General features: G+C 34.8%; 2 protein-coding genes across 4 annotated transcripts; one reads left to right on the top strand and one right to left on the bottom strand.

Moving 5' to 3' along the window:
* The first annotated feature begins 9,131 nt into the window (after nt 1–9,131).
* LOC103327458 (cycloartenol synthase) lies at nt 9,132–16,771 on the top strand. Of its 3 annotated transcripts, none has more exons than XM_089049995.1 (18): nt 9,132–9,713; nt 10,430–10,615; nt 10,847–10,936; nt 11,217–11,411; nt 11,500–11,584; nt 11,824–11,990; nt 12,351–12,539; nt 13,212–13,325; nt 13,484–13,606; nt 13,690–13,812; nt 13,879–13,977; nt 14,149–14,205; nt 14,618–14,664; nt 14,763–14,906; nt 15,307–15,484; nt 15,695–15,775; nt 16,023–16,106; nt 16,368–16,509. In XM_089049995.1, the coding sequence occupies exons 1-18, from the start codon at nt 9,501–9,503 to the stop codon at nt 16,395–16,397; spliced, it is 2,205 nt and encodes a 734-aa protein (XP_088906121.1). In that variant the 5' UTR covers nt 9,132–9,500; the 3' UTR covers nt 16,398–16,509. The 3 variants fall into 3 exon arrangements, with proteins under 3 accessions (XP_088906121.1, XP_088906120.1, XP_008228021.2); XM_008229799.2 differs by lacking the exon at nt 16,368–16,509 and adding an exon at nt 16,518–16,771 and having other exon boundaries at nt 9,133–9,713; XM_089049994.1 differs by lacking the exon at nt 16,368–16,509 and adding an exon at nt 16,518–16,771 and having other exon boundaries at nt 13,690–13,977.
* Nucleotides 16,772–16,994: 223 nt separating this feature from the next.
* Nucleotides 16,995–22,270, bottom strand: LOC103327460 (beta-amyrin synthase). The gene is made up of 15 exons (XM_089049996.1): nt 21,965–22,270; nt 20,537–20,722; nt 20,334–20,423; nt 20,021–20,218; nt 19,846–19,930; nt 19,577–19,743; nt 19,302–19,493; nt 19,105–19,218; nt 18,811–18,930; nt 18,583–18,705; nt 18,411–18,509; nt 18,262–18,318; nt 17,769–18,137; nt 17,510–17,674; nt 16,995–17,345 (listed from the first exon to the last, which is right to left on the bottom strand). The coding sequence occupies exons 1-15, from the start codon at nt 22,163–22,165 to the stop codon at nt 17,226–17,228; spliced, it is 2,286 nt and encodes a 761-aa protein (XP_088906122.1). The 5' UTR covers nt 22,166–22,270; the 3' UTR covers nt 16,995–17,225.
* Between the last annotated feature and the right edge of the window lie 2,676 nt (nt 22,271–24,946).

The raw sequence follows: 24,946 nt of genomic DNA, 5'->3' as shown, positions 1-24,946 counted from the left end.
ACTTGAATCCTGAATTCTAAACCCGAGCGCTGAACCATCGGACCTAAGCACTACATATCGAAGGCAATCAAAGTAAATAAATCTGATGAAAAAAGTAAGTAGATCTGGTTTATTTGTTTTCGCTACAGACATGGTATTAATTTGGGGAGAGTTATATCACTCCCCAAAGCAGTATTCAACTAAAGTACAAGTCGAGCTCTTATTGCATCGTTAGCAAAAGAAAAGAAAAGAAAAGAAAAGAAAGAGTCTCTTATAGTTGCCACAGTCAAAGGCTTTCCTTTTTACAGTTTCTCATACATTTATTGGGTTGGCAAAATGGTCCTTGACTGAAGCCAGCATCGTTCACATGCTTGTGCTCAGCAAAATGCCTGAAAGATAGAGAAATAAGAAAAACAAAAACAAGTACTACTTTTTTTGGTCAAGGTAGGTGCGCAGATGATCATGTACGCTAGTGAGAGCATGTCTTGGATTTTTTTTTCTTCACAATTTGCAGAGATCTTGTCCGTTCATCCACATGGGTTTCAAATGATGATCTTTGATCCAAATTTAAAAAATTTAAAAATATATATACAATTTTTTTTATAAATTTTTTGGCCCCAATTAAAAATTAATGTTATGTCTTGCACTAATTGGACAATACATAACCTATCTTTTATTACTGTTGTTAATAATGGAGACTGATTAATTCCACATTGGTGTCCGCCTCAAATGTAGTTATTTAATTTATATAATGATAGTGATGCCAACTACTACTATAATGATTCATTTTATGAATATTCAAGGCAAGTGAGGCTACTTGAGGCTTGCTAAAGCGAGACTATGTGTAGCTTGGCGTGCTTATGACTTTGGCATAGGTTTGTACCTATTTTTTGGTGTGTATATTAGGTCAATATCTTCTTTTTTCATGATGGTTAGTGGTCTCACTCACTCATGATCAGTCTATATCAGACAACCATACGCAACCGCATATATAATAATCAGCTGTTTTCATACCATTAATGCAAGAATATCAGCAACAAAAAATCTCTAGTCAATTAAAAACTTAACAGCCATTTAGCTGGCATATATATGCTTCTTCTTGGACGGAAACTTGTTGATAATTTTCAGCTTTTGATTGATATGTAGAAATAGAGAAATAGAGATTCCTAGAGTTTTTTTTTTTTTTTTTAATTTAAAAAAAAAAACTATTTTTGAGTTGGAGTGATCTACAAATCTTCAATGATCTTCTTGGAGTGATATATTATTCATATTATTTGTATATTCTATGTTTTGGAGTGATTAGAATATGAGTCGATGTTCCCAACATACTACAACCGAAGATGATGTGCTCATTTGGTCCCAGAGAAAGGCATCTTCTCTAACCCTCTTCTATCTTCTTTTGCTTTTAATTACACTTGGATGTTTGTGAGGGAAAAAAAGGGATTTTGGGTACGTATTAGAAGCAAGAGTTTCTAACCATATGAGCTTGGGAGGATATATAGCCCTTTGCATGAAACATTCCAAGATATTGAGCCACGCAATGATAAAGCACATACACGAATCGAAAAGTAAACACACAAGGACACAAAGATTTATAGAAGTTCAGCCTTATGCCTATGTCCTCTTGGTGATCCACCCGAGAAATTCACTAATATGTAAGAACAACTTGAACCCCATTAGCTCTTACAAGAACCCTAGTTCTCTTTTCTCTCATCCTAACCCTTTGATGCTCTTGTAAACACCCTAGAATTCCCTCTTGAATTATTTTGTGTCTCTCTCTCTCTTCTCTCTTATTTTAACCTAACCCTAAAAGTCCTATTTATAATGCATAGGACTTTTGTTATAAGTTAGTTAGGAATAAGAAACTAAAACCCTATTATATTAGGCTAGAAAACCCTAAAACAATAGGAAAAACCAAGTCAAAACACGCCAAAAATGTCAAACAGCGTGCTAGAGATGAATATACAACTTGAGCTCTTGGTACAAAGCGACCGGTCGCCTGGTCAACGACGACCGGTCTTCGGCACGCAACTGCTCCTTTCTTACGACATCTTCTTATCCTCCCACTGCTCCTCTTGCAGCTTTTAGTTCCCTTCCTTCTCCCTCATCATGGTGAGCCAAACATCTTCAACACCGTATTGGTCGATTATTAGCCTTAGGGTTTAGGGTGTAAAATTTACCCCCGCTCTTGCTTTTTTTAACTGTGCATGGACACTATTGTTACACTATAACAAAAATATATTTCGATGGCACATTTTTAATGGCGTGTCTACATCAGACCCTTTTTATTTGTTCGTCTTTCCTTCACAAGATTACACACATATATAGTTGAAAGTTTTTAAATTTTAGTGATTGATAGTTAATATAGCTATGTATTGATATATAGTAGGACCTTTTCCAATCCCTTCCTTTCTCTTCTTATTCTGATTTATTATCAATAAGGACTAGGAGGAAACAACGATCATGTACTGAGATTGTCAATTGCATGGATTCTAGATATAGATGCCGTGCCAATACTATATTTGGAACCAACGTTTGAGGCCTCCAAATGAAAAATTATTTTTAAAGTTGCTCTCTACCTACAGAGGTTCTATTTTGATGTGTGAAGAACGTGATGAATGATCTTGGCCCATCTCACTTGAAACCAACAATCCTATTTGGTACACCAACTTTTCGCGCATTTTGGAGCACAGTTTACTACCGGAGTTCCAAATTATAGTACATAGCACTTATTGAGTAATTTTTTAATTTTACTTTCACACCATCACGTGGTGTTACAATGGTTATAGGTGATTACTATTGAAGAATATAAGTCCCACATCGGAAACTTGACTAAATAAAATAAAATATATAATGAATTGTTCCACTACTAAAATTACCAAGGCCTTTTGTGATAAAACTCCATACCTACTTGGCTTTGTAGGTAGTTAAGTTGATGACAATATCGATGTTGTTAGTAGTGGATCACTGGCCATATATTTGAATTTAACAATTACTACTTAAGGAAAATTGGGTTTTCTTCTTATTTTACCTTTGATTGATCCATCATGGTGAGATGCGTGCTCAGGCCCATATCTATTCTATTCCTGGTTGGATTTTGGTTTTGTTTTCTGTTCTTGGGCTTATGCCCACCCATGCACCAAACAACAGAGCTCAACACACACAAACAATTTACAATCGGCTTTGTGGTATTTTACGCACAAACTTTTGGTATTCACCAAAGCAAACACTTGATGTATGTGCATATATTAGTTCAATATACCAAAATCTACGACTATTTTTTATTTTGCATGTATATTCGTGTATTTGTCGGGACAATGCTATTAACTGAACATAATCTTTGAGAGGATCTCTAATGGGGATGTAAATTTGGGTGATGTAAAGCCATATTTATATTCTTATTTACATTTTCAATCAATATAAATTTGTCTTTTTTCCAATAGAAGGATGTAAATTTTGACTTAAATTTGGACCATTAGATGAATGTAGTCCTTACTTTTAAATTTGGATTTGATTCAATTCGGTATTTGAATTAAAGAGAGAATATTTTGGATTTGTTGCATTAAGTTTCTGTTAGAAGAGAGAGAAATATGGGTCACTTAGTGTGGTCTAGGCCTAATATGTAAGTTTTCTTGGCCAGTCTTGCCACATATTTTCGGTGCTTCATTATTACGTATCTTCGTGTTAATTTCACTTATTTTGTAAAGGTGGAAGAATTAATGTAAGAGAAAATCAAAGAGCAATAGTAAGAGGTGGTGATCATTGATGCCATCCTCCCAACAGTCTTGCATTAGAGCATTTCCAAAAGAAAAGCAAACCTTATTTGTCTTTTGTTACATCAACATTTTCATCTCCAAAGCATGAGCTGAATTGGGGTTCATTTTGTAATAAAGAAAAATACGTTCAATGATTCTACATGTTTCTACTTTCCAACATTTAAATAAATTGAGGCCCATACAATTTTAGAATAATAATTGTCGCATTGCCTCATGCTATAGGAGGAGTAAACCTTTAATACGATAAATGAGTAGGCAAAATGACACATAGGTTGTCAAGCATTACGAAATCGGACATTACATATTGAAATGAATAATTAAACTAACACATTTTTGCCCCAAATTAAATGAAACTCAAAATGTTTTTGAAAAAAACAATATAAAAAGTCCTATCTCATCAATTTTCCAAACTCAACGTTGACTGATAAATTAGAATCTATAGAAAAGTTGTTTTCTTTGAATTATGCATGGATTGTTTTCTGCAACCTTGTCATGTATTGAATTAGAACTATCTTAGAAGACGGATGGTACAATACAATACAACATGCCATTTCCTTTCCTACAGGGCAAAACTAAGTCGGCCAAGCCTGGTTATATTTAAAAAAAAGGTTTGGCCATCTCAAATTTCCAAGGTGGTCTCCAGCTATGATAAGTACGACTAACCTCCTTCATAATTATAATTTATAGGTATTGTTTTAGAGTGGTGATTTCCCCACTCTAATTTTATCCACTTATACTCCATTTTATAACTAAAAAAGGAGTGTAAGTGGATAAAATTGAGTGGGGAAATCATTACCCATGTTTTACTTGCTAGGTCCAACTGAGAGTTGGTTAGGCATCCTACCCAACTCTTTATGTGGTTAGGCATCCTACCAAACTCTTATTGATGCAATACATTACAAATTTTGTAAAGGATACGTTTCCTTTTGTGATTGGAAAACTCAAAAAGAAAAACTTATGCACACATATTAAATTGTTATTGGCAGAAATGTAGGGGCTTGTTTGTTATACAGGACTGTCTTGGCATGAACTATGCTTAGGAATTGTCTTGGTTTGGTCTAAGTTGGATAATACTTATCCTGTGTTTGGTGTATGCTTGGACTGGGACTAGATTTTTTTTTTCAAAAATATCTATATATATATATATGTATATATGTATTTTATAATATATATAATATATATGTATATATACATATAAAATAATATAATATATATATGTGTGTGTGTGTAATATATATATATATGTATATTATATATATATATATACATGGGTATATTATAATATATATACATATATAATATATAATGTATATGTGTATATACGTGTGTATATGTATATTATAATACATACATGGGTATAATATATATACACATATATGTATATATATGTATTATAATATATAATATAATATATATATATTACATATATACATGTATGCTATTATTATAATTTTAATATGTATATGTGTATATGGGTATATAATAATAATATATAAGTGTATATATCTATATGTATATTATATATATTATATATGTATATATGTGTTTATATATATACATATATACATGTATATATGTACATTATGAGGAATTCAGGGCCTGTTTGAGATTCAACTTGAATCCAACTTTCTAAACTTAAAAACAGAATTTGAGTCCAAAGCAAAGAAAACCTGTTTGGTAACCCTATTTTTAAAAACTCAAACTCAAGAACAACTAAAAAAACACCCCAATTATTAAAAATTTTGGAAAAAGCAAAAAAGATCTATTTATTCTTTTTTTTTCCCTAAATTTTTTATGTCAACCTAAAAAACCTATTATTTTAAAAACAAGTTCTCAAAACCCACAAGTTTTTAAGATTTGAAAACAATTTTCAAGTTCCATACCAAACAAGTTTTTGAATCTTAAAAATAGATTTAAGAACTCCATGTTTATAAGAAGAATCAAAGTTTTTGAGTTCCCTATTTGAATAGGATACCAAACGCCTCTTCAATTTTCAAAGTGTTTTATTTATTTATTTATTTTTGATACAACGATACTACTCTAAGGGGAGGGGGCTCAAGTGCCAATTTGCACACATGGAATTTCAAACTGGGGTGCCATGAGGGAAGGGGGAAGTCGCCACCACTGTAGTAGAACCCATTGGCCAGAGTGTTTTATTTCTTTGCTAAGCTTGTGAAACACATAGGGGTCCTGGGTTTTACTTGGGTTGAATTTGACTTGGATCTGATTAAATTAATCTCTTGATAATACATAGTTGTGATTGGTGATGATGGCCCTACTATAGAGATAGAGATAAAGATGATAATGGTGAGCAAGGACAAAATATCAATAAACATATTGGTGTTAGTGACAATGATATAATAGTAGCAGCATGGCTGGTGGTGTCCTTGTTTTGAATAGGCATTCTATATCATTATCCCATGATACTGCTAGTTGTTAGAAATCATGCATGAATATTTTAGGGAAATTTAAAATTTCAGGATTTAGAAATATAATAACTCAAGGATCCTTCGAGGAGCATTGCTCAAATCCTCTCTAGGGTCTAATCCTCTTCGAGATCCCTTGAGCAGTGCTCGAGGATCCCTTTAGTGATTAAAAATCTGAAAATAATTTTTTTAGCTAAAATTTGGGCATTTCCTGCGCAACTTAGGTGGAAGGTGAAGAAGGCCCCCTTTCGGGGAGGGCCGAGCCATCAGTGAGATACCACTCTTCATTTTTTGTTCTAATTTTATACAAGTCATATTGAGGGAGAAAGGAATTAAACCTAAGATCTTGAGTGTAAAGGTAAATACTTTTATAATCACTTGAACTATAAGACCTAGTCAGGGGGGGCGTAATGAGCCTTACCCTCAAATATGCATATCTATACATAAATAAAAGCTTAACAAAAAAACAAGAAGTAAATGCAATGCACCACAAAACTAAATTATTTAAATATAAAACTTTACCCTACGAGGTTTAGAAATATTAAATTCCTCAATTATATCTTCATTATCGATCTTATTAGCAAACTCTCTTTCAATGTGGAGAATCATACAATCAGTAAGGAATTCATCAGCTATGGTGCTCCGAAGTCTATTCTTAATAATTCTCATACATTAAAAAGCTCGTTCTGTTGTTGCTATAGAAACAGGAAGAGTCAACACCAACTGAATCAACATGTAAAGCAAATGGTATTTTTTGCCAAAGTAGTTTCCGCCAATTGTTGATATAACTGAGGAAGAGTGGTGAGGTCTTTAAAGTAGAGAAGACTATGCATATCATTTTGAAAATATCCTCAACTCAATTTTTAAAGCTTTCAAGTCACTTGAACTAAAATCAGCATGATATAATTTCTCAGCAAGTTTACATAGATGCCCAATATTAAATTATTTGAAGGATTACGAGAATCCAATGCTAAGCTAAGAATAAGAAGTTCAGCTATTTGCTCTAGAAATCTATCATTTAACTCTCTCAATATGTAATCTATCACATCAATAAATACATCAACACGATAGTAATGTTCAACTGTAATAAAATCTTTTTATTGACAAGAATGACGTGTGCTCATCATATAATGAAAATTCATATCATGAACATCAATACCATGTTGTTCACAAAATGATACCACACTTATGAGTAAATCATCCCAACCATGTGCCCTCATATCTTAGAATTGTGATTTTGTGTTTTCAACAAAGTTTAAAGTACTTACAATATCTTGAGTTTTTGTCTGAAACACTTGACAAAGAAAGTTGGTCAATCTCATAATTTTATCTATCAAAAGAAATGAAAACACAAACTCAAAAGACATCATAGCAATATAATTATTCTCTGCATTGCCACGAAATTGTTGGTTAGGTCCATAATCACCGATTTCTTGGAGAAGTATTTTAGTCTCTTTAAATAAACTCATCAAACTTGTAATAGAGGCAAAGTGAGATCCCCAACGAGTGGCTCCAGCTCGTTTCAAACTACGACCTTGATTAAGGCCCCGTTTGGGATTGCTTTTTTTCGCCAAAAACTTGCTTCACTTTAAAGTTAAGCAGTTTTAGGTGTTTGGTAAAAATAAAATATCTCGATTATTTTAAAAGCAGTGGCCTTTTGACAGCAGCTTTTAAAAGTAGGCTATGGGTTGCTTTTCAAAGCTACTTTCAAAAGAAGCAGAGATGAACCTTTAATGAATTTTTTTAATTCCCAAAATACCATCATTCATTTTAAAAAATAACACCACCTCCACTTCCACATCCAACTCCACCACTTATACCACCACATTCACTACCTCCACAACCACCGCCATCGCCACCGCCACCACCACCACTACCACCTCCTCCACCACCACCAACTCCACCACCACCACCATGCTGCCACCTCCACCACCATGTTGTCACTACCACCACCTCCACAAGTGCCATCCCTACCACCATCACCTCCACTCCATCACTACCACTACTACCACATGATTAGTACATAACATTTTTAACATCATGTCTATTTTAGTCATTATTCACAGTTACAACAATTTTATATTAAAACTTACCAAACGGTTTTGACACTGCTTTTTGTACTAACAACACTTTAAAAATATTGTTTACCAAACACGGAGCTTTTTACTTTACAGCTAATTATTTTCAAAGCACAGTGAAGCAACTTTTTTAAAAGTGGCAAAGAATCCCAAATGGACCTTAGTCCTCTACATCTCATTCCCGAATCCAACAGCTTTTTGAGTTCAGCTTTTCGAATTAAATTTAACTCATTATGGCGCTTAGCATAAGCATTAACAAAAATCACAATGTTAGTCAACATTTAAAAAAATCTTCTTACAACTTTCACATGCTTATATTGCTTTTTATTGTTTTTGTTAAAGGAGAAAGTTTGAGTGGATTGGGTTATTGTTTTTGTTAAAGGGAAAAATTTGAGTGGGTTCGGTTTGAGTAGGCAGAATAAATTTGATTGTATTGGGTAATTTTTGGTTTGGCAAAAAATGGAGTAGGCGGCTACTTTCCCTGTTCTTAGGATATGATCTCCTTTGGTAGGTTGGGTTTGAGTAGACAGAAGAAATTTATTGTATTGGATATTGGTAATTTTTGGTTTGGCAAAAAATGGAGTAGGCGGTTGCCTACCTTGCCCCTAGGGTATGACCGTCTTTAGTGGGTTGGGTTTGAGTAGGCAGAAGAAATTTGATTGTATTAAGTATTGGGTAATTTTTTATTTGGCCAAAAATGAAGTAGGCGGCTGCCTACCTTGCTCTTAGGGTACCCTTAGATAAAAATCTTTAACATCTTTAAAACTTGCCTAATTTTGGAAACTTATCAATACCTCTTTTCCACTCAGCGCACCAAACCTTCTAAAGAATAATCATCTATTATTTCTATATAAACCCACAATTATTGATGTGCTCACACACATGGCCAAGAAAAAGGAAAAATAAACTCTCTTGTTCACATGGATTGAGTGAAGTATTCTTCAACTGATAATCTCATTCGTAGTGTCCAAACCCCAAAGGAGGGAAAACCAAGCTGACCCCTCTTTTCAGTTTTTTCTTCTCCAATCCCAACTGGCAACTAACAAAATTTCAATGCCCAATTGCAAGTTTCCTTCTTTTTGATAAGAAACCCAATTGCAAGTTGAAAAACATAAACTTTCTGCTCTTTTCTTTCTCACTGAAAATTCAATGACCAATTTCACCAATTAAAAACTAAGCCCACATAAAAAAAAAATTCGAACTTTCTTCAGGACTGATTATCAAGAAACACAAAAGTCAAAATGTGGAAGCTGAAGATAGGAGCAGAGACAGTTGGAGAAGGCGGTTATCAATGGCTGAAGAGTGTGAACAATCACTTGGGACGGCAAGTGTGGGAGTTCAATCCAGAGCTTGGAAGCCCAGAAGAGCTTCAACGGATTGAAGATGCCCGCAAGGCTTTCTGGGACAACCGTTTTGAGAGGCGGCACAGCTCTGACCTCCTCATGAGAATTCAGGTTACAAACACAAACTTTCTGCAAAGCCTTCCATTTCTTGAACTTTCATCTGGGTTTTTCTCTATTTGTCAATTCATTGGTGTTTGTTTATTGTTGGGTAAGACTTTTCCCAAGAATGGATCATACTGTATATGGCTGTATGGTTTGTCCTGTATGCCAATTACATGTTTATTGTTCACAATATCACTGTGGTCTTCTGGATCATCGCATTATGTATGTACAATCACCTGAATTTGATAATGTGGTCAAATTATTCACACTGCATTCTCTGATTCTATGTGCAGGGATATGCATTGTAAGTTAGAATATTTCTTTCTTCCGGATGATCTGTATTTTCAATACTGTGTCGTCATTCCTATGCTTAATTGTATGCCATCCAACATTTTGCATGCCATGGTGATATGGTCATAGAAAATTTTCATCTTTTCTGTTTCCTGTATCTTTGGCGTTCATATGTAGCATCTGGGTATATCTATAATAGTTTGTTAAAGAATGGCTGCATAAACCGTGTAACCATCCTTAAAATTTGTCTCCTCAATCATGCCTAATTTGTTAATCCCCTGACAATATGAGCAAAGGAGTTTAGCGATTTCAGGACAAAGGATATGAGGTTTGAAGTTTGTGTTTTAGTTTTTTAGTTACTATATTTTGCAACACTACTTTTTCCTTTTGTTTTTGTTTTTAACCAATGTTTCTTTCTTATTAATGAAATGTAGTTCGAAAAGGAGAATCCATGTGTCACTAATCTGCCACAACTCAAAGTTAAAGATGAAGAAGAGGTGACGGAAGAGTTGGTGAAAATGACCTTACGAAGAGCTATCAGTTTTTATTCAACAATCCAGGCACATGATGGTCATTGGCCTGGGGATTATGGGGGTCCAATGTTTCTGCTTCCTGGTTTGGTAAGGGAGAAACTAGTAAACATTCTGTTTCCATCAATATTTGTATCTAAAACACGGCAAATCTTTATATCATGGCTGAATATGAGAAAGAAGTTTTACATTCCAAAAGATGGTCACATATTTGTTTTTGAACTGCATGGCCATTCTCATATTACCAATTGGACCAATGAATGGTCCAATTGGTAATAGTTGGGTAACTAAGTATTACTTACCAATTACAATTTGCAACAGGTCATTACACTTTCAATTACTGGAGCTCTAAATGCTGTGCTATCAAAAGAGCATCAACATGAAATGTGCAGATATCTCTATAATCATCAGGCAAGAATGGTTTCTCATGAAGTTAATGCTTTTTAAGAAAGCTTATTTACACATAGAATTTCAGGTTACTTTCTCCCTGTATGATAATAAGATGACAAACTGATATGACTCGTATCGTTCTGCTCTTCTTAAAGGAAAATATTAACATTTTATCAAACTCAGTGAATTGCTTATAAGTTATACACATGAATGGTTTGTTTTTATACCAATAATGGCATTACTACTTGTCTTAACTAATATTGAATTAATGAAGAGAAGAACTGATGAATTGTTTTTGCAGAATAAAGATGGGGGATGGGGTCTACATATTGAGGGGCCAAGTACCATGTTTGGTACTGCACTAAATTATGTAACTTTGAGGTTGCTTGGTGAAGGTGCCGATGATGGACAAGGGGCAATGGAATTAGCACGAAAATGGATATTAGACCATGGTGGCGTGACTAAAATTTCTTCATGGGGGAAAATGTGGCTTTCAGTATGAACTCAATGCTTATATTGTTGGATTGTGCCAAATACGTAGTCCTTTGGAAATATTAGTTGACATGCATCTTTGATGGTGATAGGTACTTGGGACATATGAATGGTCTGGGAATAATCCACTGCCGCCAGAAGTATGGCTATGTCCTTACTCTCTCCCATTTCATCCAGGTCTCTCATCATTATTGTTACATTTGACATTGATGCTATAGGTTCACTCTAGGCAGGATAACAAGAAATTCAAGTCTCCTTTCATTAACAAATCTTGATCAAGAAAATGAATATACTTTCTTTCCATTATGATTAATGAGGTCCCATTAGCATTATTAGGGAACATACATTTGTGCATTTTGTTAATGTGTAACTTTTACTCTTCATTGGTTATGAATTTGCGAAATTTCCACTTATAGGAAGAATGTGGTGTCATTGTCGAATGGTGTATTTGCCCATGTCATATTTGTATGGGAAGAGGTTTGTTGGACCTATCACACCCACAATCTGGTCATTGAGGAAGGAGCTTTATAGTGTCCCCTATCATGAAGTTGATTGGAATCAAGCTCGCAATCTATGTGCAAAGGTTGGTAAGAGACATCTGTCGTTTTGAATATGTTCTTCTTCCTCCAGCTCCCCTGCATAAAGAATCCCATGTCTTTGAGTTTAATTGTACACTTCCGCTTTCCATAATTTAGGCACAGGTGAAATATATGATAGCTTTTTGTGCAAGTACATTTATGATTTAGGGTCCTAGACATGGTTAATTGGTAGATTGTTTTCCTATAACTCCTTGAATACAAATACAACACGTGTGCACTGCATCTATTTATATAGGTGCATGCATATTTTCATCTAATTGTAGTTGTACAGGTAATCTATATATAAAATTTTATATGCAAATGTTCTTTTGATGCTTACATGGGATGCTTGATACAATTGTTAGGAAGATCTGTACTACCCACACCCAATGGTTCAGGATATTTTGTGGGCATCTCTTCACTATGTATATGAACCTGTTTTCACGCGCTGGCCTGCGAAGGAATTGAGGGAGAATGCTTTGCAGACTGTAATGCAGCATATTCATTATGAAGATGAAAATACTCGGTATATATGCATAGGGCCTGTTAACAAGGTATGCGTATCATCACGTGCTTTTTGATTTATATGTAGAAGTAGTGAGCAGTGTATGAAATTACAAGTTTACCATGTTAATTCTTTTATTGGTATACATTAATGTGTGTGATATGTTGTACAACTGACAGCAAGCACATTTTTTAGGAATAGAACAATATGATTCAAAGAGTTATATTTGAAAGAACAAAAAATACGTCATACTCAAGGATGTGGTCACTAACCTGTTACATTGTATAGAAAGTTTCCATTCTAGAACATAAGAAGTCCATGGTAAATCAAAGAAAAGATAACTTTTTGCTAGTTATACGCCTTTTCTTTGAATTTTTTCTAACCTACTAGTAGCCTTCTATTGGAATTGTTTGCTTGACTTTTTGTCATTTTTCCATGGCTGCCAACAAGTCTCACACATGTATCGATTATAAAGTAATTGAATCATTCAAAAAATCTTCCAACACATTTCAAATATCTAAAATTAATTTACAAGTTGGATTAGTAATTGACTATCCTAAACATCTATCATCATCTGCCAATAGATCTCATACATCTATGAACATGGTTGCCAAATGCCAATGGAACTGCGCAATTGACACTTTTCTTTACTTCACTGATTCACTTAGATGCAATGAGTAGTTGTGTGGCTCTTGATTTTCTATATCCCAAACGAATGCAGGTGTTAAATATGCTTTGCTGTTGGGCGGAGGATCCAAACTCAGACGCATTCAAGTTGCATCTTCCGAGAATCCCTGATTATTTGTGGGTTGCTGAGGATGGCATGAAAATGCAGGTCCAGTAATAGCATTCAATTGTTTCTCCCTATCTCTTCTCCCACTCCCTCTTTCTCACCTGAAACAATCTCAATTTTGGTTCTGTATCATTAGAGTTATTACAAACTTACAACTTTGTAAATATGCTGCTAATTGTTTTTTTTTCCCTTTGCTGCAGGGCTACAATGGAAGTCAATCATGGGATACTTCTTTTGCAGTTCAAGCGATCATATCAACTAACCTTGCTGAAGAATTTGGACCTACTTTAAGAAAAGCGCATGAATACATAAAAGATTCCCAGGTTCTCGGGGGCTTAAAATCATACTGTTATCACTTAAAAATTATGCTAATTATCCTTGCTTGACTAGTACCTTGCTTTTGAAGGTCTTAGAAGATTGTCCTGGAGATCTGAATTTTTGGTATCGTCACATTTCAAAAGGTGCTTGGCCTTTCTCAACAGCAGATCATGGATGGCCCATCTCTGACTGCACTGCAGAAGGACTGAAGGTAGCTTGGAAAGTCAACATTTCACATACATACATTTCTTTTAATAATATTTATTTCTTTGTGCAGGCTGCCTTATTACTATCAAAACTTCCAACGGGAATAGTTGGCGAATCATTGGATATGAAGCAATTATATGATGCCGTAAATGTTACGCTTTCCTTACAGGTAATGATTGGCTATATGGGAGTTGGAATCTGACACAGGATATATTGATGGAAATTATAAATTAGGCAGCTTGTGTCTTAATATTTTGACAGAATGTTTACATATTCCTGCATTTTGGTTTTAGGCTTACTTTATCAATTCCCTAATCTTTTGATTTTGGAAGTACTTCAGAATGATGATGGTGGTTTTGCGACTTATGAATTAACCAGATCATACCAGTGGTTGGAGGTATGAATCATTTATGCTCCTTTTCTTTTCCTTCTTTTCCCTTTTTTATTTTAAGATATAGACCGTATGAGTATTCTCTGTAGAGGTATGCTTTCAATGGCAAACCCATTGTCTAACAAGTTTTGTGAATATGCTGCCAAGTCTCCTCATGTTTTTTACCATTATGTACTTTGAGCCCTTGAACTCTATTTTGTAACAGGTTCTATTATAATCATGGTTATTGTGGAATCTTATTATTTTTGTAGACTGGTGGTGAGGTTGGATTGTGTTTAACTGTCTATTGGGTTTCAGCCTATGCCATGTTATTCTGTTTGCATTATGCCGAAACTTTTGTGTCAAATGTCAATATACTGTTATATTGATGATGGTTGGATTAGATCTGTATGATTTGTTAAATCTATCTTATTTTCAGCTAATCAACCCTGCCGAAACTTTTGGTGACATTGTTATCGATTATCCGTAAGATTTCTACACACATCATTTTGAATGTTGTTCGTACATTTAGTCCTGTATTGTGGAAAATGACTGATGTCATCTTGACTGGAACGGCAATGCAGATATGTGGAATGCACCTCGGCAGCAATTCAAGCACTTACAATGTTTGGAAAATTATATCCTGGACATAGGAGGGAAGAAATAGAAAGCTGTATTGCTCGTGCGGCAAAGTTCATTGAAAAGATACAAGCAACAGATGGCTCTTGGTTTGTTTTCAAACTCAATATAATATTCATTCATACATGTACCCGTTTCACTGCGCAGTCTGGATGTGTGCCAGTGGATATTGTTGGTTGTATGTGTTCTTTGTGCAGTCCAAGCAATCCACAAAGTCAACACAATCAATGGCTTGTGGTGATCTATGACATCTGCGTCAGACCACAATTGAAAAGACACAGATGCACACAAATTTTTCGTGTTTAAACAACACTGCACATTCAAACATAATTTCATCTCGTTAATGATCTTGATCAACTGGTTGACAACATAACATGTTAAACTGTCCTGTCAGACAGAATCTGTCACCTCTCTCTGATGATGAACAACAAAAGAACATAATGATTATGAGATTAGTTGCACCAATTTACTTTGGAGTTTTTATAATAGGTATGGTTCCTGGGGAGTATGCTTCACCTATGCTGGGTGGTTTGGGATAAAGGGGTTGGCTGCTGCTGGAAGGACATATAAAGACTGCTCTAGTATCCGTAAAGCATGTGATTTTTTGTTATCCAAAGAGCTTCCTTCAGGTGGATGGGGAGAAAGCTATCTGTCATGTCAGAACAAGGTTCAATGGTTCCTCAAATTTGAAATATCCTTGTCATTTCTAGGCCCAGAGCTTACTTCATTCTTTCAATTATGAAAAATTCCTATTATGTTGATGGCATGTGATTTGTCCCTTTTCATAATTTCTGGTTTTCACTCATGTACACATTTGACAAAATGTATGATCTAAGTTAGTCTTGCATGATTCTAATGCCGACTATCTCTATGCCAGGTGTATACAAATCTCAAAGACAATAGGCCACATATAGTCCATACTGCATGGGCTATGTTGGCCCTCATTGGTGCTGGACAGGTACATTGATATCAATCGTATTCCTTCTTTTTCTTTTTCTTTTGTTGTGTGGGGGTATTTTCTCACTAACACTATTGGAGAGGAGGAAGGATGGAAAGTGGGAAAAGACGAGGGAAAGAAAGCTGGGTGTATTCTAAAACTGCAGCTACATAGTTTTGGGGTGCTTTTATGAATAACTATATGAACTTCTACTACATGTTACTGACTTTTGTACCCGTATGTTTTGTTATTTTCTCTTGTTTGAAAGGCTAAGAGAGACCCAACTCCATTGCACCGTGCAGCTAGAGTACTTATAAACTCTCAAATGGAAAATGGAGATTTTCCTCAAAAGGTAAATCTAGCCACTTTCTCCGGAATTTGTTCGCGTATAAAAACATTGTGTTCTCTTGCTTGACTCTGCAATTGAACTATGTCCTGAGAATCTACAACTACAAAAGAACATGCAACTCTATGGTCAAAGAAATACATTTGCTTTGGTTTGATTGTACATGCTAACTGTAATATTACTCAACACATTTAGTCTTGGATACCTGCCACACATTTGTGTTGCAGTGGAACACACTCCCTGACCATCCCGTATGATATGCAACAGTCACTTCCTCCCGCAGAGGACTGCCAGTAAACCTGAAAAATAACCTGAAAGGAGTCACCTCTGTGCTAAGTGATTCCAAAAATAAATCAAACTGTGATTACCAATTACCACTGGTACATGAACTCAGTAATTCTTTCACTTCGCTTACAGGAGATCACGGGAGTCTTCAACAAGAACTGCATGATCAGCTATTCGGCCTACCGAAACATTTTTCCCATTTGGGCCCTTGGAGAATATCGTTGTCAGGTATTGGAGGCCCTCTGAATGATGTTCAATGCTTAGTATTCCAGAAAATGAATTGTTTTTCATCAACCCGTATGGGGGCTCCTTGAACTCAGCTCAAATCAATGTACTTCATAAATTAATGTTTATCAATTTACAACATGTCACATGAGTTTTCGTTATGCATTAGTTGTAACAATTCTGGACATCAACAATGGTCTTCTGCAGCAAAGCAGTGTTCAAATAAACAGGGGTTTGTGGCCCCAAAGTAGAGTCATTTTAGGAAGGTTATCAAGGGTTGTGAACCTTCTTCCTTCTTTTCAAATTGATCATTTTAGGAACATCTGACACGGTCTTTTTGCTAGTTAATGTTGTAGTCATAGTCATCGCCTAAGAAAAGCATAATTAACATGACACAATAAAAATTTTATTTTGTTTTATAATTTGAACAGGAAATTCAATCTCATTGAATTGTAAATAGGTAACCTAACTTCCTCATAGATTTATTGACACATTGCTTATACACAGTTACTCTCAATAGGCATCAAGCTGAACCTCGTAAAAATAAATAAATTCAACAGGCTATTGTATGTTTCATCCTTTAAGTTGGATGAGCTACACAATACAGCAAGTGACTTAGGCTTTGGAAGGCAATGGGACCTGCTTGCGGTACTCTGCAAGAGCCCACAGAGGGTAGATATTTCTATAAGTCGCATAATGTAGCATGCAGTTCTTCTGGAATACTCCAGTGATTTCCTGCCATAATTCAATGATTAGTGGTTAGATTAAGCGTATTCCAACATGGTATGTTATTTTGTATTTGATCTTTCTCAATCATCAAGATTATAATGCAAGTCGACAAGATTGCAATGCAAGTCATCAATATTACAATGAAAGTCATGTAATGCTAAGAAATATACCTGTTGGGGAAAATCACCATTTTCCATTTGAGAATTGATAATCAACTTCGCTGCACGATGAAGAGGTGCAGGGTCTCTGTCTGCCTGTCCAGCATGAATCAGACCCATCATAGCCCATGCAGTGTGTACTAAATTTGATCGGTTTCCTTCAAGCGGAACGTACTCCTGTATCACCCACCACAGACATAATTATAATGTAAGACAATGGGATTGTTTAAGAAACTTGAAGCTTAAAAATATAACACCTCCCACATTTTACCTTTTTGGGACATGAAAGGTAGCTCTCTCCCCAACCACCATTCTCTCTCTGTGTTTTGAGTAGAAAGTTAACCCCTTTGCGCATGGCTAAACAATTATTGAAAGTCTTGCCGGCAGCTGCTAACCCTCCAAGGGCAAACCAGGAACCATATGTGAAGCAAACTCCCCAATTTCCATACCATGAACCGTCTGGGATTTGTATGTTTTCGAGGTACTCTGTAGCATTGGTAATGAAATGATCAATCTCTTTCTTCCTGTGACCAGGGTACAACTTCTTAAACAGAACCAAAGCCTGAATTGCAGATGAAGTGCACTCAACATATTCATGCTCAACCACAATGTCCTCGAAGAATTCAGTGGGATTTAACATCTAGAGGAAGTAAAAAAGAATTCAGTGGGATTCAACATATCTGCTAATGGATATTTCAAGAAAATTAACTTCTTACACATCTGACATATTTGCACAAGAACATCCAATTTGTTAAAATTCTTACTTCTAACCAGTCTGCAGCTCCTGCTGGTTCCCAGGCTGCTAAACCACCATTTTTACTCTGCAATGAGTTGTAAAATAAGGCTTTTTTATTTATGAGTTTATGACTAGAGGTTCAAGATTAAGAGTACTTGAAGACACATTAGTTGTCACCTGTAGGGAAAGTAGGACGTTGACAGAATCATATAATCGCTCAGGTTCCATTTTTTCACCAATTATCTCAGGTCGCATCATCGAGAACAGCAGGCAACACTGTAGAGGGGGCTATCGTGAGAAACATGGAGATAACAAACAGGGTGGATATCTAAATTGAAGTGTTCGTTACCTTTAAACCCTCTGCAGTGCAATCAGAAACTTGCCATCCATGGTCTTGATCAGAGAAAGTCCATGATCCTTTGGAAATATGGCGGTACATGCTTTTGAAGTCACCAGATGGATTGTCCTTGACCTGTACAGTTTGGGTGCAAGGGATTCATTAGTCTGAACAAATTAATGGTTAAACATTCACATTTAAAAAAAATGATAATTGAGTTCACTGATGTTAAAAATGAACCTGAGATTTCTTGATGAAGTCATGTCCTCTAGCGAGCGTAGGTCCAATTTCATCAGTGAGATTGCTAGCAAGCAAAGCTTGAATGGCAAAACCAGTATCCCATTGTTGGCTGCCAAAACTCTGCATATAGTTGAGTTACACTTTGAATTAATGACCAAAGGAGCAAAACTCTGTCTCAAAATTAAATGCGTACAACTATATAGTGAAGAGTAAATGTTTGAAAATTCAAAATCACAGTAAAGTTCACTGTATATGGTGTTTAACTGCTACTGTTTAAACAAAATGTGTACTAACTTGCATCTTCATCCCATCTTCAGCAACCCATAAATAATCTGGGATTCTGGCAAGATGCTTCTTAAAATAGTCCCCATTTGGATCTTCAGCCCAACAAGCAAGCATGCATAACACCTGTTCAAGTAAGGCAACATTTGTAAATAACATGAGAACCTCAAAACTATTAGCATCCTTCATTGATTCTGTAATCGCATTACCTTTTCAACACATCCAATGGTAATATATCTGCTGTTCTCATCTTCATAATGAATATGCTTCATTGTTACTTGAAGAGCTTTTTCTCTGATCAACTTGTTAAACGGCCAGCGATTAAGAAGAGGCTCTGTACATATGTAGAGACTATCCCACATGATGTCCTGTATCCAAGGGTGAGGGTAGTAGATATCCTCCTGCAATTAAATTACTGTAATCAGGTTTTGTAATTGAACAAGAAACATAAACTGATTAACTAGTTTTAGTAAGTTAAACTCACTTTTGCGCAGAGATGGCGCACTCCCTTCCAATTAATTTCATGGTAAGGTTCAGCATATAGTTCTTCCCTTAACTGCAGAATGAGAGGAGTGATTGGGCCAACAAACCTCTTCCCATATAAATATGACATGGGCATGTAAACCATCCTACAATAGCACCACATTTTTGCTGCATTTTCAAGATAAAAGAGGTTAAAAATTAAGACTTCTAACTAAATCACAAGGACATTCCTGGAGTTCACAGAATTCTTCAATCAGCAGGTGTGCTAACCTGGGTGCATAGGAAGAAATGAAGGCAGCATCCAAAACTCGGGCGGCATTGGGTTGCTTCCAGACCACTCAAACACGCCAAGTATCTACAACAAAAGCAACATACTCATATTAATTGAAGCCTAATAAATGCACCTAGTACTCATATTTTTTCCATTCAACAAGGCCATACGTACCGAAAGCCAAGTCTTTCCCCAAGAGGGCATGTGTGTGACACTACCATGATCAAGAATCCATTTCCTTGCTCTGGCACAAGCATTGTCCTGGCCTCCATCAGGTCCTTCTCCAAGAATGCGCATACAAATGTAGCTCAGGGCTGTGCCGAACATGGTGCTGTGGCCTTCAATATGTAATCCCCAACCACCATCTTGATTCTGAAAATACATTACAATTCTTTATATACTAGTTTAACACAAAATATGCACAATGAGTGGAAATTAAATTTAAAAATTGATCCCATTTGTGTGAACCAAATAAATAAGTATGCACCTGATGATAGTATATGTAACGCAGAATTTCTCTGCGATGCTCTGCTGGGAATACAGTATTAAGATGCCCTGTAATGTATGTACACATGACCTGGAAAAAAAAAAGAATTAAAAAGGGAAAATTAGTAAAACGCTCCAAAATTTTAGTAAAAAATCTCTAATAAATAATTGTAATTATAAGGAAATTAGAAATTATATACTCACCAAAGGAGGAAGGAAAAACAATGGGCCAGCATTTTCAGCAGGCCAATGGCCATCACTTGCCTGCAAGGCTGAAAAGAAGTGAACAGATCTTCTCAGTGAGGCTGTTGCCTTTTCATATGTGATTTCCTCGCCATCCTCAACCTTTACTGGGGGAATTGTCTGCTTGAAGTTCTTCTCTTTTAGGAACTGCAGTTTAGTGAACAGAGGAGAGGATTAGGATTTGTATTGGAGAAAAAGTAAGTTAATTCATGATGCTGATTGGGGGTGCTAAGGTTTTGGAGGCCCTAGGGCAACCACCAAAATGTGACATTCTACCCTTTTGTATATTTATTTGATTTTTTTTGGATAAGTAGAAAAAATTATATGAACTCAAAGTCACAATTGTAACCTAAAAAGAAACAAATAAAATGTAATTCACACAATAACTTTATAAAATACATCAAAACAACACTTAAATATCACTTGTCTTAAATTTTTTGATGCAAAAAGTATCAATTAACTTTACATAATCAAGTTTTTCTACCATGTCTTTTTCAATATAAAATATAAAGCAATAGTCTTGTGCGTTTTTACCTTCTTTTTCTTCCTCCAATAGCGCTTCCTATTGCAGTACATATATTCAACTAGATTAACTTTTTTAACTTTTTTAACTTTTTTAAATAATAATAATTGGTCCTTTATTGAGTTTCCTTTTTTAAGTTTTAGAGTAGATAATTGGGCTTTTTTAAAAGAGTAATACTACACTTACCACATTTTTATCACACATTTCTATACCACATAATGTGGCATGTTCATATTATATGACACATCAATTAAATCAATGAAGTGTATTTTAATTAAGGCAATTAGAAAAACAAATACGGGAATAAATCATAAAAGAAAAGAAAATATTAAATAATTTTAATTGATGTGGCTATCCACCTCAACTGTCCACATAAGATGATATAAAGATGTGGTATACAAATATGGTAAGAATATCATTATTCTTTTTAAAAACAATACTTAGGCTTAATTTAATATCAATACGGTACAAAAGTAACATACATATGTATATATATAGTGGTTTATAAATTTGTATTATAAAAATTGAGGGCCCTTCTAATTTGGATTCCTTAGACGACCGCCTTACCCGCCTATCTTCTGGGTGATTATAGAACAAACTTATGAGTGCTAATTGAAAACAAGAAAAAGAATTCAAAATTTGACAGGTTTAAAGCTAACTATTTGTCTAGTTGTATTTTTCTTTATTTCTTTTTTTTACTTTTTTTTATATAAGATATGATATCAAGTTGAAACCCCTTTCAAGATTTTTATAATAATTTAATAATAAAAACCAAGACAAACATACACACACTCATGTTCTCTTGCTAAACTTAAGTCTAACAAGAGAACATTACTAAGTACTAACGAAATTAAGTGGATAAATACCTGCATACGCCATAGGAGGTCACCACTAGGCTTGACCTGATAGCGATTATTGTAGAAATTAAGACGAGCTTCTTCCACCTCGGCTCGCTCTTCGGGAGTTCCTGCCTCGGCATCAAACTCAAATATCTGCCTCCCCACAAAGTCGTTTGTGCTGTAGATGTAAGGGTCATTCCCACCATCTGCAACCTTAAGCTTCCACATTCTTTAAATATCTCTTTCTAATTATATATATATATATATATATATCAAGCTATATATAGCTACCAACTGCTGTTCTACCTTGATATCTATCTTCTCAGTAAGAACCTGTTTCATGCATATGCAATGTATAAGTCACAATTAATACACCATAAAGATGTGCTAGGTAGCTTGGTGAATATATATATATATAGGATCCCCTGGCTTTCCATATTTTGTAAATGTCTCAATTGTTGTATTATAGTGTGTACGGAAATTTGTGTGTGCGTGAGAGAGAGAGAGAGAGAGAAAGAGAGAGAAACCCGTACGTGCAGTTTGCAGTTTGCAGTTTGCAAGAAGCTGCTGCAGAAGCCGTATTGTAGAGTTTGGTTATATAGCTAAGAATGAAAGAGAGGTGGGGTTGGCCAGCTTGCTAGCTCATATATATATATGTGTGTGTGTATGTTGTATATGTATGGTTAATACGCGCAGAGAGAGAGAGAGAAGAGAGAGAGAGAGAGAGAGAGAGCCCCTAGTGCAGTTTGCAAAGAAGATTGAATTTGGTTATAACGAGATGAAATGCAGGAGAACTTTATAGACAAAACAAACAATATGAGGTATGTATGCCATGTGATGTTATTGTTTTTGGTCTTTTGGTAATTAAGCTGATCAGCTATACGTCATTTTTTTCAATGAAGTCGGCGTTTACTCGTCAGTGCTATTTCCTCGGCCAAGCCATGACAGATCCCTTAGTTACGTGTATGATTTGATTTGATAAACTGGTGATCTTGTGAGAGGGGATTTCTCATTCGTACTGCGAAAGTGTCATATGTTTGTGTAAGTGACTCGATACAAGTCATATTGTATAAGTCCTATATATATAAATGAAATATAATTTTACAGTGAACTGGGTCACTAAAACTTTCAACTCTTAATTCCTAACTCACTTATAATAATGAAAGCCGAATATTGGGTTAGGTGTGGGGACATGAAAGCTGAATTTATTTTTGGAATAAACGCTTTGAATTTCTGCTTTTAATAAACGTTTTGAATTTCTCCTTTTCATGCATGGCTGACTGGGAATAGAGAGTAGAGTCCATTTCCAACAAACCAAATCACTTTTGATTTTCCAATCTTGCGTGTCTCCATCTCCATGTGTTTGTGTGAGTTTTGCAAGCTGAAGCCGACACACGTACCGATGTGCTCTCAACTAATATAAAATGAAAAATTTACTATTATACTTAATATAAAATAAATTCAATTTACAACATAACAAATAGGTTAAATTACAAGATTACTAACGATTTTTTAAAATAAATCCAATTTTAAAACCTTATAATAAAATTCAAAACACTCAATAGTTACTGAAAATCCACGGTACAATAGCAATTAAGTTAATGCGGACGTGCTCAAATATTCCTACCCACCAAAGTCCAAGTCAGTGAGCCTACAAATATGTATTTATTAATTCAATATAATTCATTCAAGAGCAACTGGGGGGATGGCCCATTTGGTATGGTTCCATGGATCGCCTCCCCCAATTTAATCATCTTTGTTTCTGTCATTTTACAACACGAAAAAGGTTCACATTAATATGAAAAAGCTTACAATGATTTTGGGTTTGTATTAAAGTCTCCGATAAATTTTTTCATGTTTCGGTACCATCTAATATACCTAAGACATAGAGTTTGTATCTCCAACTTACCACGTTGCTTTTAAAAAATAAAAATAAAATATTTACATAATAAAAATCTCAAAGTGAGTATTAAAAGTTAAAATAAAATTAAACGAAAATGAATCTTTTGAAGCATATTAATCCGAACGATGCAACTTAATTTGCTACTAGAAAATTAACAAATTTATTTAAATTTAACTCAATGCAGACATAATGGACCAAGGGCAAGAAAATCAATAATGGAAACTTTAAAATATATTTATGATATGATTCCTTCCCCTCGCTGCTGTGACCTTTGCAAAGGTCTAGATTGGTTCATATCTATAATCTCGTTGTCGGTTCATTATTCGTACACAATTTTGTTGGCATTTTTTATAAATTTCCCTTAGAGCTAAGGTGGACAACAGTAGTTGTAACAGAAATTAATTACGTATTGTTATGTGAACTTATTTTATCGTCATTTTTTAAGCCAGAGTTTTAAAATATGTGAAAATTGTTAACTGGTCTAGCTCCAGAATTTAAAAATATAATCTTACTTTACAAATCAATAGTCTCAAATTTGAACTCTTGGGATAACTTAATAAAGTGTGAGAAAACTCCCGGGATGGGTGAAGGGCGGAACTAGAAATTTTTTTATGGGTGGGCTAGCTAAAATTTTTACTAGCTAAAATTTTTAACTTAAAATCTAATTATTATTTTTATTAAAAAACTTACAGTTTCTGTAGTTTTTAATAAATAAAATTATAATTAATTCATATAAATCATAGTTTCATTAGGTAATTTCTAATAAGCTTTATCATAAAGAAAAAAAAAACATATTAAATGCAACAACAAAAAATACATATTATCAAAATGAATGTATATGAGTAGGTCGTGTGCTCTTTTACTTGCTTGATTATGATGTTAATTCTGATGTTTGCAGTTGGAATATATATGTTAATTTTTTTCCGCATCAATCGAATAAGCTTCACAAATGCAAAGTGCAAAAATATAAATAATTAGATTAAGATATTGTGCCCTTTTTAAAACCCTTTTCCCACCAAAAAGTGGCAAAGAAAATAATATTTTATTAAACACCTCAAAAAAGCAAAAAGGAATAAAAATAGACTGAAAACAAATAATATTTCCCT

This window comes from Prunus mume, linkage group LG4 (assembly GCF_029339155.1).
Source record: "Prunus mume cultivar Tortuosa linkage group LG4, ASM2933915v1, whole genome shotgun sequence".
NCBI lineage: Eukaryota > Viridiplantae > Streptophyta > Magnoliopsida > Rosales > Rosaceae > Prunus > Prunus mume.
Note: the sequence above shows the minus strand (reverse complement) of the source record. Positions and strands in the feature narration are given on the sequence as shown.